General features: G+C 40.1%; 1 protein-coding gene across 5 annotated transcripts in view; it reads left to right on the top strand.

Annotated features, from left to right (window-relative positions):
- The window catches only part of LOC125464882 (phosphatase and actin regulator 4-like), a 150,916-nt gene that overhangs the window by 62,093 nt on the left and 76,151 nt on the right, over positions 1-12,672 (top strand). For all 5 annotated transcript variants that reach the window (XM_059654313.1, XM_059654316.1, XM_059654314.1 and 2 more), the window contains one exon: positions 5,859-5,901. In XM_059654313.1, the coding sequence (XP_059510296.1) occupies positions 5,886-5,901 (16 nt within the window). In that variant the 5' untranslated portion in view covers positions 5,859-5,885. The remainder of the gene's footprint in view (positions 1-5,858; positions 5,902-12,672) is intronic.

Raw genomic sequence — 12,672 nt, forward strand, 5'->3', positions numbered from 1 at the left:
TTTCCGTGGGTTGGCGATGTCATTTCCTGCATTGGTGATGTCATTTCCTGCATTGGTGATGTCATTTCCTGTTCTTTTTCTCAGAGGGTGGTAGACGGGCTCTGCGAGCAAACTCACATCTAGAAACTCAACCTGAGCTACAAATCTTCTCAAAACTCGCTAACTGAGTTCGTGTCAAAACATCTCTTTACTTGGCTGTCAACCTAAAATTCCATTTTCACCCTACAGTCTCTGAAGTCCTGGGCATCCTTGCCACCATTCACTATTCCCTCAGTGATACAACCTTCACACTGCCCATCTACTGATTTTCCTTATTCCTGCTTTGTTATTTCATTCCCTGACTCTAGAATTTTTCTTTGAAGGTAATGATTTTGGTGTGCTTTTAATTGCCTAACTTGTTTACTTCTTGCCTGTTGAAGGCAAAAGAAGTTTTTCCGTGTCCAGAAGTTAAATGACTCGGGGTTTAACATGGTGACAGCCTTATGAGTTTATCTGCTTTTAGGGCGGCACGCTAGCTCAGTCGTTAGCACTACTGCCTCACAGTACCAGGGATCCAAGTTCAATTCCATCCTCAGGTGACTGCCTGTGTGGAGTTTGCACATTCTCCCTGTGTCTGTGTGGGTTTCCTCCGGGTGCTCTGGTTTCCTCCCATAGTTCAAGGCAGGTTAGGTGGATTGGCCATGGGAAGTTGTCTGTAGTGTTGAAAGATGTGTAGGGTAGGTGGATTGTTGGGGCTGGGTCTGGGTGGGATGCTCTGAACGTCAGTGTGGACTTGTTGGACTGAAGGGCCTGTTTCCACACTGAAGGGATTCTATGATTCAAATACAGAACAAAATGAAAAATTGCTTTAATTGACCTCGAACCCTTCTCCCTCTCTTTATTGTAATCAATGTAGCGTTTAAATCTGAACAACCATATCAAAATTCAGGTGGTGTGCATGATTTATTGGTTTGGAATTGGATTCATAACACCATCCTGCTTAGGTTAAATTTCATAGAATCATTGAAACTTACAGCATTGAGGGAGACCATTTGGTTCATTACATCTGTGCTGGCTCTCTGAATTGGAATTATGGGGTGTGGGATTTAGGCATAAAAGGCAGAGTTACCAATACAGTCACATGAAAATGGAGTAAAAGTTTGAAGAGCTTGGGAGGAAAACATTTTTTGGAGCTGCACGTCACTTTGGAAATGGTTGTCGTTGAAAATTATTCTTTAACGGCAAGCACTCTAAATGCTGGAAATGTCAATCAAAGAAATTTGAATGGACAGTGGAAAATACATGAATGAACACCTCTGAACATAATTTATGTAATGTAATTTACAAAGAATAACTTTCTCATCCCAATCATAAATTAGTAGCATCCTTTGTGCCAATGGGTGATTTCAAGGGACAGGTCATTCTACTGATATTTCACATGGTTTGTTCCTAGTAAATGGTGATAGACTAGCTGAAAGCTGATGTTCATCACATTAGGATAGCTGATTGCAGGAGAATCTTCCCATAATGAGGTGAGATTGGAGGTAAAGAGTGGGCGGTGGATTGGTTTCATGAAGGCACAGGAATGTAATCTACACAAATGCTTAATCCCTGGATCCTCTTAAAGTGCGGTTAGTTGTTGACAAGTAAAATTTTAACTCGTGAATACTTCAAAGCACTTTGGGCAAGAAGCAAGTGTTTGGGCACCCATCCTGGGATTCCACAAGCGGCAAAGAACAGAATGTTCTGCTTAAGACGATGGCCAAATAACTGAGGGTTTCATTTGTTAATTGTATGGGCCCAAGCAATCTTACAATATCCATTTCATTCAGTTGCAAATGTTATTTCGTTATTAATGGAGGAGAGAGAGAAGCAGGGAAACTGGACATCAGTTGATCTTCGAAAGAGTATTTCGAGCTATTATCCGAGATAGTGTGATTGAGTACTCGTGCAAGTATAAGTTGATCAGAGTTGGCGTGAATTTGAGGAGTAGCTCATGTCCGAATAACCTGGTTAAACTTTCGTAGTCATCACTAGCATGGAAGATGAGTCGCTTTTTGCATATTGTCTATATGGACAGCTGGAAAGTATCTGCTAAAGTTGCGACCTCCTGATAATTAAAAAGAAAACTAATTTGGACACGAGAGTGATTGGAAATCTGTTAGAAGGCAACAATCACAGTGGGGATCAAGAAAGTCAGCTCTGATTAGCATGTGACAAGTTATGTACCCCAGTTATTTGATGGGACTGCATGTTTTCACTATAAATGCCACTGATATGGATAAAAGGTTAGAAGGTGAGACTTGCAGAAACAAGCAGCGTCTACACTTTGAAACGTTTTACCACACTAACCACTCAGAGCTTCAGAGGTGTGTTGTGTCCCACAAGGAGTTGGGAAGGTGACCAAATTCTTGATTCAAGGTATGTTCCAAGGAGCATTCTAAAAGAAGAGACCTTGCACATTAAGCTGTTAGAATTCCAGAACTTAGGGCTGAGGTGGCTGAAAGCATGGCCACCAGTGAGGGAGAGATGAAATGAAGGATATGCCATAGACTAAAATTGGAGTATTTCAGAGATTTTTGATTGTTGGTCTGAAGTAAGATAAGGAGACGAGGAGAAGCAAAGCTGTTGAAGGTTTCAATGACAACAGTGGGTGATTTAAAAACAGAGGTTGCCAGAAGATGATACTGTTGGAAGGCAAGACAAGTTGTTGAAAGGAGATCACAGAACAAGTGAGTGAGGAAACAACTGTGGCACCCTCTATCCACCTTACTGATCTTACAATGCTGCCCATGTGTCAAGATCAGAAGTTAGTGAAACTCCCGCAAAGAGCCTGAATTGGATTTTGTTAGTGTAGGTGTTTATGTGGCATTGCACTGTGAACCTCAACAATCTGTCTTGTGAGAGAGTTTTGTCTGAAGATAAGTTATATCCAGCCCAGTCCTTCCCTAAAGCTGGTAGAGAAGCATTGAAGGAGCAGAATCCTGGATGGAGTGTTAAAATTCTCTTAAATAGTAGTTGAGTGGGTTCAGGAGAGAGATTGTTGCTAGTGAATGGGGAAAGATGGTTTGAAGTCAGTAGTGAAGTCAGTTTGAAGTGGTGGTCTTCATGGACAGAATGCAAGATTTAACCCCTGCCTTAAGTTTGAACAAAATATTGAGCCCAGTTCAGCTTGTTGAGTAACTGGTGTGCTGAAAGCAAAAGTCATGGAGGACTCTGGTTTCTGGTGAAGGATGGAAACCAGGGTTTTGATTTTTCTCAAATGTTAAATTGGTGGGCATCATAAATGTTCTGTGTGTCACTATCTGATTAGAAAATCTACGGCATAGAAAGCAAAGATATGTGGAAGCTGAGATAACAAGGTATAGAGTTGGATGAACATAGCAGGCCGAGCAGGAAAGCTGACGTTTCAGGCCAAAACCCTTTTGTTCGTTGGGTAGATATAGCTCCTTGGCAACAGTTAAGTTTGAGGATTTGTGGAGATATGAGGATAGAACCGTTTGTAGCATATGAGCAACCTCTTCTGTCTTCTTAATCACTTCCGATGCTGTTCTGAACACTGTCAGCAGTTTGGGAAAAGCTAGTTCGAATCTTTTTAGGAAATGGTACAAAAACACTTATTTCGATGGTGGGTTTGCCACCTGTCAATTTCATGTTCTGTGTGTGGTACATTTAGTTCCTTATAGGACAATCCATGCGGATAGAGAGTAAATGCTTCTACCTGTGGAATAATCTAAAATTAAGAATCATAAACACACTGCAGTAACTAATGAATCCAGTAAAGCATTCAGGACCTTCTTTACGCAGAGTATGATCTGAGTGTAGAACACTCTACCACGTGGAGCGGTTGAGGTGAGTGGCATGAATGCTTCGATGGGATGGGAAATGATGGGAAGATGAAAGAGGGTTATGCCAAAGTTGGGTGGAAGTCAAACGCTGGTTTTGAGAATTCTTTGCTGTATGATCAATGGAACTCAATGTCACAGATGTTTTTGCAGAATGCAGTCTTAGTTCTGCAAGTTATAACTTATGGATCCCTGATTAAAAGTATATGGTTTCTAAATATAGATCTAACATTTTACTGATGGGGGAGATGTGGTATTTTATCAGTGGATCTTCTTGGTCAATCGAACATTACCTTCAACGATAGTGCAGATTGACTGGTTATCCTTTTGCTAAAACAAAAGGCAACCTGCTTCCACCCGTGTCTGTGACCAGTGGACTGAAATGTACAATGAAGTGTTTTAAGGAGACTCTCAAATGTAGCTGAAATGTCAACAAAGGACACCAATCTGAATAGTTAATTATTTCTGTCTCCGCTGATGCTGAGTATTTATACATTTTTCTGTTGACAGTTCTGTGCCTAATCTTTGCATGGTTTGAAATCCTCTGAGTTGCTAAATGAGAGACAACAGAAACTGAGCAGGATAATAATGGATGGGCAATAAACGCTAATCTAGACAATGATGCTCATAACCCATGAAAAGAAAAAGAAAGTAGTGCTGCCAGCAATAGAGTATTAAGTGCAGTTTTGGGTGAGCTTGAACTTAGGCATTGGCGTTGTGGTTCTTCTACATAATATTGCTTAATTTGGTCTCATTGTTGATTCAAATAGAAATAGTACAACAAAACTGCCATCTATGCTTTGCTCAGGTTGCACTGACGTGCAATGCGATTATCTTTCAGTGAAAAACAACTGAAATGAACGCAGTAGATTATTTCAAGGCTAGTGATTAACACATTGAGAAAAACCTACACTGCAGTTTTGTTTTAACTTTTCTGAAGTTACCTATCTTCATCCCTACATCCTGTGACTTATCAGCTGTTCATCTATTATGGTCACCTCAGCGACTGTCAATAGATGCAATGGAGATAAGCAGATATTTGGTAGCCGTTATCATGACTCTCAATAGTTTTAATCTCTCATCAAATTACTTTGCCTAATCCATAACTTCAATTACAATGGCAAGTGGGATCTACTAAAGTAAGCCAAAGGCTGTGGTTCCTCAGTTATTTATGAGAGTGGCAAATTTGGGATTATACTCGAGATGGAGGTGTTTAAAATCATGGAGTGGTTAGTTATAGTAACTATTAAACTTTTCGTGTCGTAGCATCACCAGTAACTAAATAATGGTGGTAACACTGAATGTAAAAGAAGCAGAGGTGGAATGTAAAAAAAACTATTTGTGTGATGAATTGAGATCTGGAATGTGTAGTAATTGAAAGGATAGTGGAATCTGATTTCAGTAGTTTCCCAATGGGTATATATTTGGATAAAACTTACAGTTGTAGGAAAATAACTGGGGACTGAGAAATAGTTTAGACAGTGCTTTAAGAGCTATCATAGGTACGATAGATTGAATCGCCACCTCTCCTGCATCAATCAATATTGAATTGCATCATAATTCCCATGCATTATAAAAGTTTGGATCAGTATACATCATCTTTTGGTAAATTGCTGCTGTGGAACATTGAGCAAGAAAAGGGATTGAAGAAGAGATTTGGTGGAATTTGTGCCCAGCCATCTGCTGATGATGTCACTGGAATGGCATTTTATGATGCCACAGTAAATGGTGTTTGCTGCAAAGCACTCACTTTGGCAAGAAACCCAAAATAGATAACTAAATAAAATCTAAATCCAATTTAATATCATGATGTCATTCCCGATACTTCAGAAGGAAAATAAAAGTTGAATAATGATTAAAATTTGAGTGGTTAGAATTAGCTGTAGTTCTTGAGTGCAAGTGCTGTGTAATGCAGTACTTTGAACTTAACCCATACTTCGTATTTATCATGCGTAAACTACCCAGTTTGATAGCATTGCGTAACAGTGAACAATGTTTAACAGACCTGTCTGATAACTATTCTCTCTTTTGTAGCACTGTTACGGAGACGTGTAGCTGGGGATGGAAAACCGTGTGGGTAAGTGTGAGACATCCTTTCCTGCTCTGTTTGTAAGTTGAGGCTGCTGTAGCAGCTGTGATGTCCTATTTGAAACACACTGTGAAGTGGGTATGCATTATGATGTACTAATCTGTTGAGAGAGAGGTTTAGAGAGGTACTTTAAGGATGTTGAAGAGTTTTGTAGGAGAGACTGGGGAAGGGGACCATGGCTTCATTTGATGATCAACTAGTGACAGGATATGGTTGGAGGAAGTCTATGAAATGAATATTCATAAGCATGCTCTGCAAATATTGACTTTGAGTGGCTAAGTAGATTTATTTGCATGCACTAATGTTAATCCACCATCTCAGTGTTAGCTGAATTAATGTGATTATGTAACTTGGCTGTTTCATCCTATAAAATAAGCACAGATTTTCTGAATATAGTTTGAATATGCTAATATGAAAATCTGCCCCAGTTGATTATTGATGTGAATCACTGCCTTACAATGTCTCAAAGGCGTTTAGAAAGTTGATGAGTTTTGTTGAAACAAATATTTGATTATTGGCAAGTGAAGAAGCATAAATTGCTCTAGAGTGGCAAGGTTAAAAGAGCTAAAAATAAGTTTGGTCTGGAACCTTTCTGTGATTCTTGCCCAGTGAAATCAAATTAAATTGCCTTGGCAATTGCTCGAATTCAACTGCTATTGAGTTGTTCTCACAAATATTTTGTGCTGTGTTATCTTGAAGCTTTTACACTGGCTCTAAAGTCCATCTGACCAGGGCAACCTTTGCTGTCAAAGCTAACCATGCCCCTAGGCTGGAATAGTAAGTTCCCACCAATTGCAGCCATCTTGAATTCTTCATTTTGCATCCCAGTCATGTTGGTGTCAGAGGATATTCAGTCAGAATCATTGAGATGTATAGCACAGAAACAGACCATTTGGTCCAACTCGTCCACACTGACTAAATATCCGAAATTGATGGAGCCCCATTTGTCAGCATTTGGTGAATATCCCTCTTAAACCCTTCCTATTCATATACCCATCCTTACGTGAATCCAGTGTTTCGTCATCTGTACCTGTTGTGACCAGCAGTCTGAAGTCAGTCTCTGCTGCCGATGCCAATTTAGGAATTGCTAATGCTGGAGTCTGAGATAATAGGGTGTAGAGCTGGATGATCACAGCAGGCTGAGCAGCATCAGAGGAGCAGGAAAGCTGATGTCTCTGGTCTGGACCCTTCCTCAGAAATTGTCCAGACCCAAAACATCAACTTTGCTGCTCCTCTGACCTAATCTGCTGCTGTAGTGTGTTGTTTGAGGATAGTAGTAACCAGCAGTCTGCTGAATCTTGTCAAAATGTACCAAGAACGCTAAATCAGTCACTTGAAGGATGGCTCATACTTGGCCAGCTCACTCCTCTCTGCTGAAGAGGTCTTTGTTTCAGGCATGAGTCCATTAAAATTAATTCTGCTGTTAGTTGCACTCAATCATGATTTTACATTCAGGTTTACACTCACTTCTTCTAAGCAAAATCATTAGCATAGCACTACTGCAGCAACATGCCGTGCCCAATGCATTCCAGCTACATTTTATGGAACCTCTCACTGTTAAGGATGAGTTTCCAGGAAACGACCTACAGTTGAACAATGTGGTGAGAGCCTAGGAGGAAAGGAACAGTGTTGAATAATGGCCATTTGCAATGATGTTCAGTTCAGTACAGTTTGTTGTAGTTCAGTTAGTATTTTAGTTTGGATCTGGTTTATACCAGGTGATTAGATCCTTAGAATTCTTTAATGCGCAGTAAATTCTGATGAACGGTACGTCTTTTTGCCTTCCAATTGTAGAGGATTGAACTTTATGGAAATTTTAGATAGTTCGTGCAGTGTTTAATGAAAAGTATGCAGTGATTCCAAGGCTCTTTGATTTCATTGATTGGGACCCATTTTTGGTGGCGGTGGGGAATTTCTGCCCGTAGGTGGTTTACAATCTGGAGGCAATCTGAAGCAGACACAGAGAGGCAGTTATAAACCTTCTGGAAAAAACTTTGTTTTTTGCTATTTTTGCTATTTTCTTTGTTTCATGCACCGGCTTGTACTCAGAACATTTTTGTGTACCTCTCCTTTTCTTTGGTGGCTGTAGGTAACCCAAACTCCATTAAATATATTCCCCACACCATGGTGGGGTGGGATAGGTGCAACCCCTCAAGATCAGGCAGGGAAGGAAGAGCAACAGCATCAGCACATCGTTTTACTCTCTGAGGACTGTTCACAAGTTGACACCTACATTTTTTTTACATTGTTGGTATACATAAACTTTTGCCAACACCAAAGAATGTTAGTGGCCGGAAAACTTGTGTCACTGTGTAAAATGTCTACGTACAATCTCGTGCATGTATATTTTTGCAATTCCTGCAAGTGTTGCAAAATCCACTTTGCAGCTCACCCAGTTTATATTGCTCTGTTATTTTAAGCTCAAAGCCATCCTTAATCAGAGAAGCATTTCCACACAGTGAACAGCGCCGTTTAAATTTATGTTTTTGTACTTGCACTAGCACTTCCGTGGCAGTTCAATACTGGCATTTTTAAATTGGGTTGTCTAAAGCAGTTTGTTTCAATTAAACTTTTCATATCTCAAGGTTCGTAAGAGACAGTAGATGATGACTCGGTGGCAAGTTGGTGCAGGTAAAATCTGATTTTGCACTGAAAGATATGTTGAGCTGTAAATGATTGATGTTGAATCAAATCAGAGGTCAATATGCCAGGAAATTTTCACATAGAGGCAAGTACTGAGACTGGCCTAATCCACCTCCCCTGTTCCCACCTGCAATTTTACCATATCCAAATTCAAAGTAATGCCAATAAGCATCTGTTTGTGTTCTATTTACTAAACATGGCCATCGTGGGCATGTGCCTCACCACTTGGTCAGTTACTTACAAAAGGAAGCAATGGCTGTTTTAAAGCATGGTGAACTCCCAATGATCCCTGTTCTTTTATCTCTGCTTGATGTACCCCTCAGCTTGTGTTTCCTGAAATAGTGACTATGCTGACTAGTGATAAGATTGCATCTAGTTTGTTTGGGGCGTTGGATCTTGCCTGCAGTGTATTTAGATCTGAGTACAATTCAAAGACTCATGCTCCTACAGAATGGGCACTGAAAATAATTATCCTTATAAAAGAGAACCAGATGGCACACTCCAGTTCCAGTTCATAAATGTTGCTATTTTTAATAATACTCTGTGGGAGCTTTTCAGTGATCACTTTTAATTTGCTTGCTGTTCTGACTGATCTCAGACTGACCATTTGGAATATTTTCCTTAGATGTAAATTTGTTAATAGGTTGTTATTAAATTTTTCAGTGGCATTTATCATTCTACTTATGTAGACTATTTGAGGAAACATTTCTCTTGTTCACAAGTTCCTACCACTGTTGGATTGGTGGTCGTTGTTTATCCGATCAGAAGTTTAGTTCAGGGAAAAAAACTAATATTTAGGCAACTGTTCATAGAATCCCTACAGTATGGAAACAGGATCTTCCACCCCACAAGTCCACACCGACCCTCAGAGCACCCACCCAAAGTGTTAATGACCAAAATGCAGTTTGATTACCAGATTATGAGGAGATCATAGGAAGTAGAAGCAAAAGTAAGTTCTTTGATGTCAAGGTGGCTCTGGTTAGCACTGCTGCCTCAGCACCAGGCACCTGGGATCGATTCCACCCTTAGGTGACTGTCTGTGTGGAGTTTGAGATCCTGAGAGTGCAAGTTCTTTTATTCAGTAGGTTATGAGGAACCATAAGGATATGTCCTCTTTGTATTCTCCATTTTGCTGCACGATTGTCTTCAGAGGTAGCATCCGAGTGATTTGCTCTTTGTGGATGAGTCAACAGAGCTAACGTTAGCTGGCAGTTTGACTTTAAAGGAGATCATGCCTGATTCTCTTTTCAGCTGATGTTTACCTTTCCTTTCTGGTGGAACTCAGTGGAGAATGACCTGAAGTATGATCATTTTGAGTCTTTTCAAAGCCAGGCTACAGAACCCAATTACAACATGTGATTTAAAAACTTCTTCAGCCTTAAATAATATTTCCTTGAATGCATTAAACCTGCTGTCTCCAGCCATACATTTACCTCCTTCTGAATCCCTTCACTTTTCACCGTTTTAAACCACTGAGGCTACAACATTTATAAGAAGCACTACCAAATTGTAAAATTGTTTTCAGATAGAGCAAAGGCCTGTGACACTCCAGGAGCTCCTAATACAGCCAGCTGCAGCCTGAAGTAAAGCTGGCATTTGGCAACAAGAGCTGATGAAAACGTGAGCATTCCAGATGCCCATTTCAACAATGCTGGCAAGTGTATTTTTGGCTTATAGTTGATTTGCGTTGCCAGGAGCTACTGCCACCATTAGCGTGATAACAATGAATGAATTTGCATTTTAAGAAGATCTTTCATGACATCCCAAACAGTTTCATAATGTATGTTTCACTAATTATTGCTGTTGCTTTGTGATAGTCATAAAAGACTTCAATTTTAAAAAATTGTGCTGGAGAAACTCAGCAGGCCTGGCATCATCTGTGGAGAGAGAAAGAATTAACATTTATTGATGACATTTCATCAACACTGTTCTGAAGAAGAGTCATTGGACTCAAAACATTTGTTTCTGTCTCGGATATTGTCAGACCTCCTGACTTCAATGTTTTTTTATTTCAAATCTTCAGCATCAACTATTTTCAAAAGACTTGCTTCTGTATAGTGACTTTAGTACATCCCAGAGCACTTTACCACCAATGCATATTGAAGAATAGCTACATTGTAACGTTAGAAGCAAGGCAGTCAATTTAAGTACAGCAAGTTCCCCAAAACTACAATGTGGTAAATTACCAGACAATCTATTTTAACAATGTGGTTGAAGGATAAATATTTCCTAGAGCAACTGAACACTTCCCTGCTCTGCTGCTTCAAAAGAAAGATGGTTTGGGCTCTTTTAAATACTCTGAAAAGAACTCATAAGGCCTCAGTGCAACTTCTAATTTGAAACTAAATACTTTGGAAATGTATTTGTATTATTGATAACTGTAGATGAGGTGCTGGAAGACTGAAGGTTGGCTAATGTGCTGCTATTATTTAAGAAGGATCATAAGGAAAAGCTAGGGAACTTCAGACCAGCGAGCTTGATGGTAGTGGTTAAGTTGTTGGAGGGGGTTCTGAGGGACTGGATTACGTGCATTTGGAAAGGCAAGGACTCGTTAGGGATAGTCAACTGGCTTTGCGGGTGACAAATCTTGTCTCAATGACTTGATTGAATTTTAGAAGTGCCAAGATTGAAGGCATGAGTGGTAGATGTTTACCTCTGCTTTAGCAAGGCATTCAACAGTATTCTGCATGGTAGACTGGTTAGCAAGGTTAGATCACATGAAGCCCAGGAAGAGCCAAATAATTGGATGCAAAATTGGCTTGAAGGCCGGAGACAGCGTAATGGTTGAAGGTTGTTGTTCAGAATGGAGTTCTATGACCAGAGGTGTGCCACAAGGATCGGTGCTGAGTCTGCTGCTTTTCGTCATTTTATATGAATGATTTGGATGTGTATAACGGAGGTATGGTTAGTAAGTTTGCAGATGACACCAAAATTTGTAGTGTAGCAGACAGTGAAGGTGGATATCTCAGTACAACGGGACTGTGACCAGATGGACCAATGAGCTGAGGAGTAGTAGATGGATTTTAATTTAGATAAATGTGAGTTGTTACATTTCGGCAAGGCAAACTGTTGTCGGCCTTATACATTACTGAACAAAGGGAACTGTTACATTGTTCCTTAAATGAAGTTGCGGTTAAGCAGGGTAGTGAAAAGGCAATTGGTAAACTTGCCTTTACTGGTCATGACATTGATTTTCGGAGTTGGGATGTCATGCTGTGACTGTACAGGACGTTGTTGAGGCCACTTCTAGAATACTGCATTTAATTCTGGTCTCCCTGCCTTAGGAAGGACGTTAAACTTTAAGGGGTTTAGAAAAAGCTTACCAGGATGTTGCTAGGGTCGGAAGGTTTGAGATATAGAGAGAGGCTGAATAAGACTGGTGTATTTTTCCCCGGAATTTGGAGGCTGAGGGGTTACCTGATAGAGGTTGATAGAGTAATGATGGACATAGATAGGGTAAACAGCCAAAGTCGTCTTCCCAGGATAGGAGAGTCCAAAGCTGAAGGCCGTAGGTTTACAGTGAGAGAGGAATGATTTAAAAGGACCTGAGAGAGAACTGTTTTCACACACAAAGTGGGTCATGTATGGAATGAGGTGTCAGAGGAGGTGGTGGAGACTGATATGATTACAACATTTAAAAGGCACCTGGGTGGGTATATGAATAAGAAATGTTTATTGGGATATGGGGCCAATTCAGGCAAATGGTTCTCGATCAATTTCTGATACCTGATCAGCATGGATGAGTTGGCCTGAAGGCCTGTTTTTATTCTCTATGACTCTACACCTTAAGACGGATTTCAACACGTGCTAATTAGGCTGTGGACACTGGTGAATAGGGACAAAATGGTCAGACTTCAGATCATTGTCTCTTGAGTTCCACCAAAAGGATGAGGCAGCATCAGCTAAGAGGAGGATTGGACACAATGATCCTGTAACTGAAATATAATGCTAAAATTTGAAAGTTTACTACATTGCAGATATTGTATAAATGTTAGTGTTGATTGTACTGGATTTGCTTCATTGTATATTGCTATCTAACGACTAAGAATACTAAGGGATAGGTTTAATAAGAAGTCTAGAAGGAGTAAAGTGAAGCAGATAGGTGCTCAAGAGGCA

Source organism: Stegostoma tigrinum, chromosome 24 (assembly GCF_030684315.1).
Source record: "Stegostoma tigrinum isolate sSteTig4 chromosome 24, sSteTig4.hap1, whole genome shotgun sequence".
Taxonomy (NCBI): domain Eukaryota; kingdom Metazoa; phylum Chordata; class Chondrichthyes; order Orectolobiformes; family Stegostomatidae; genus Stegostoma; species Stegostoma tigrinum.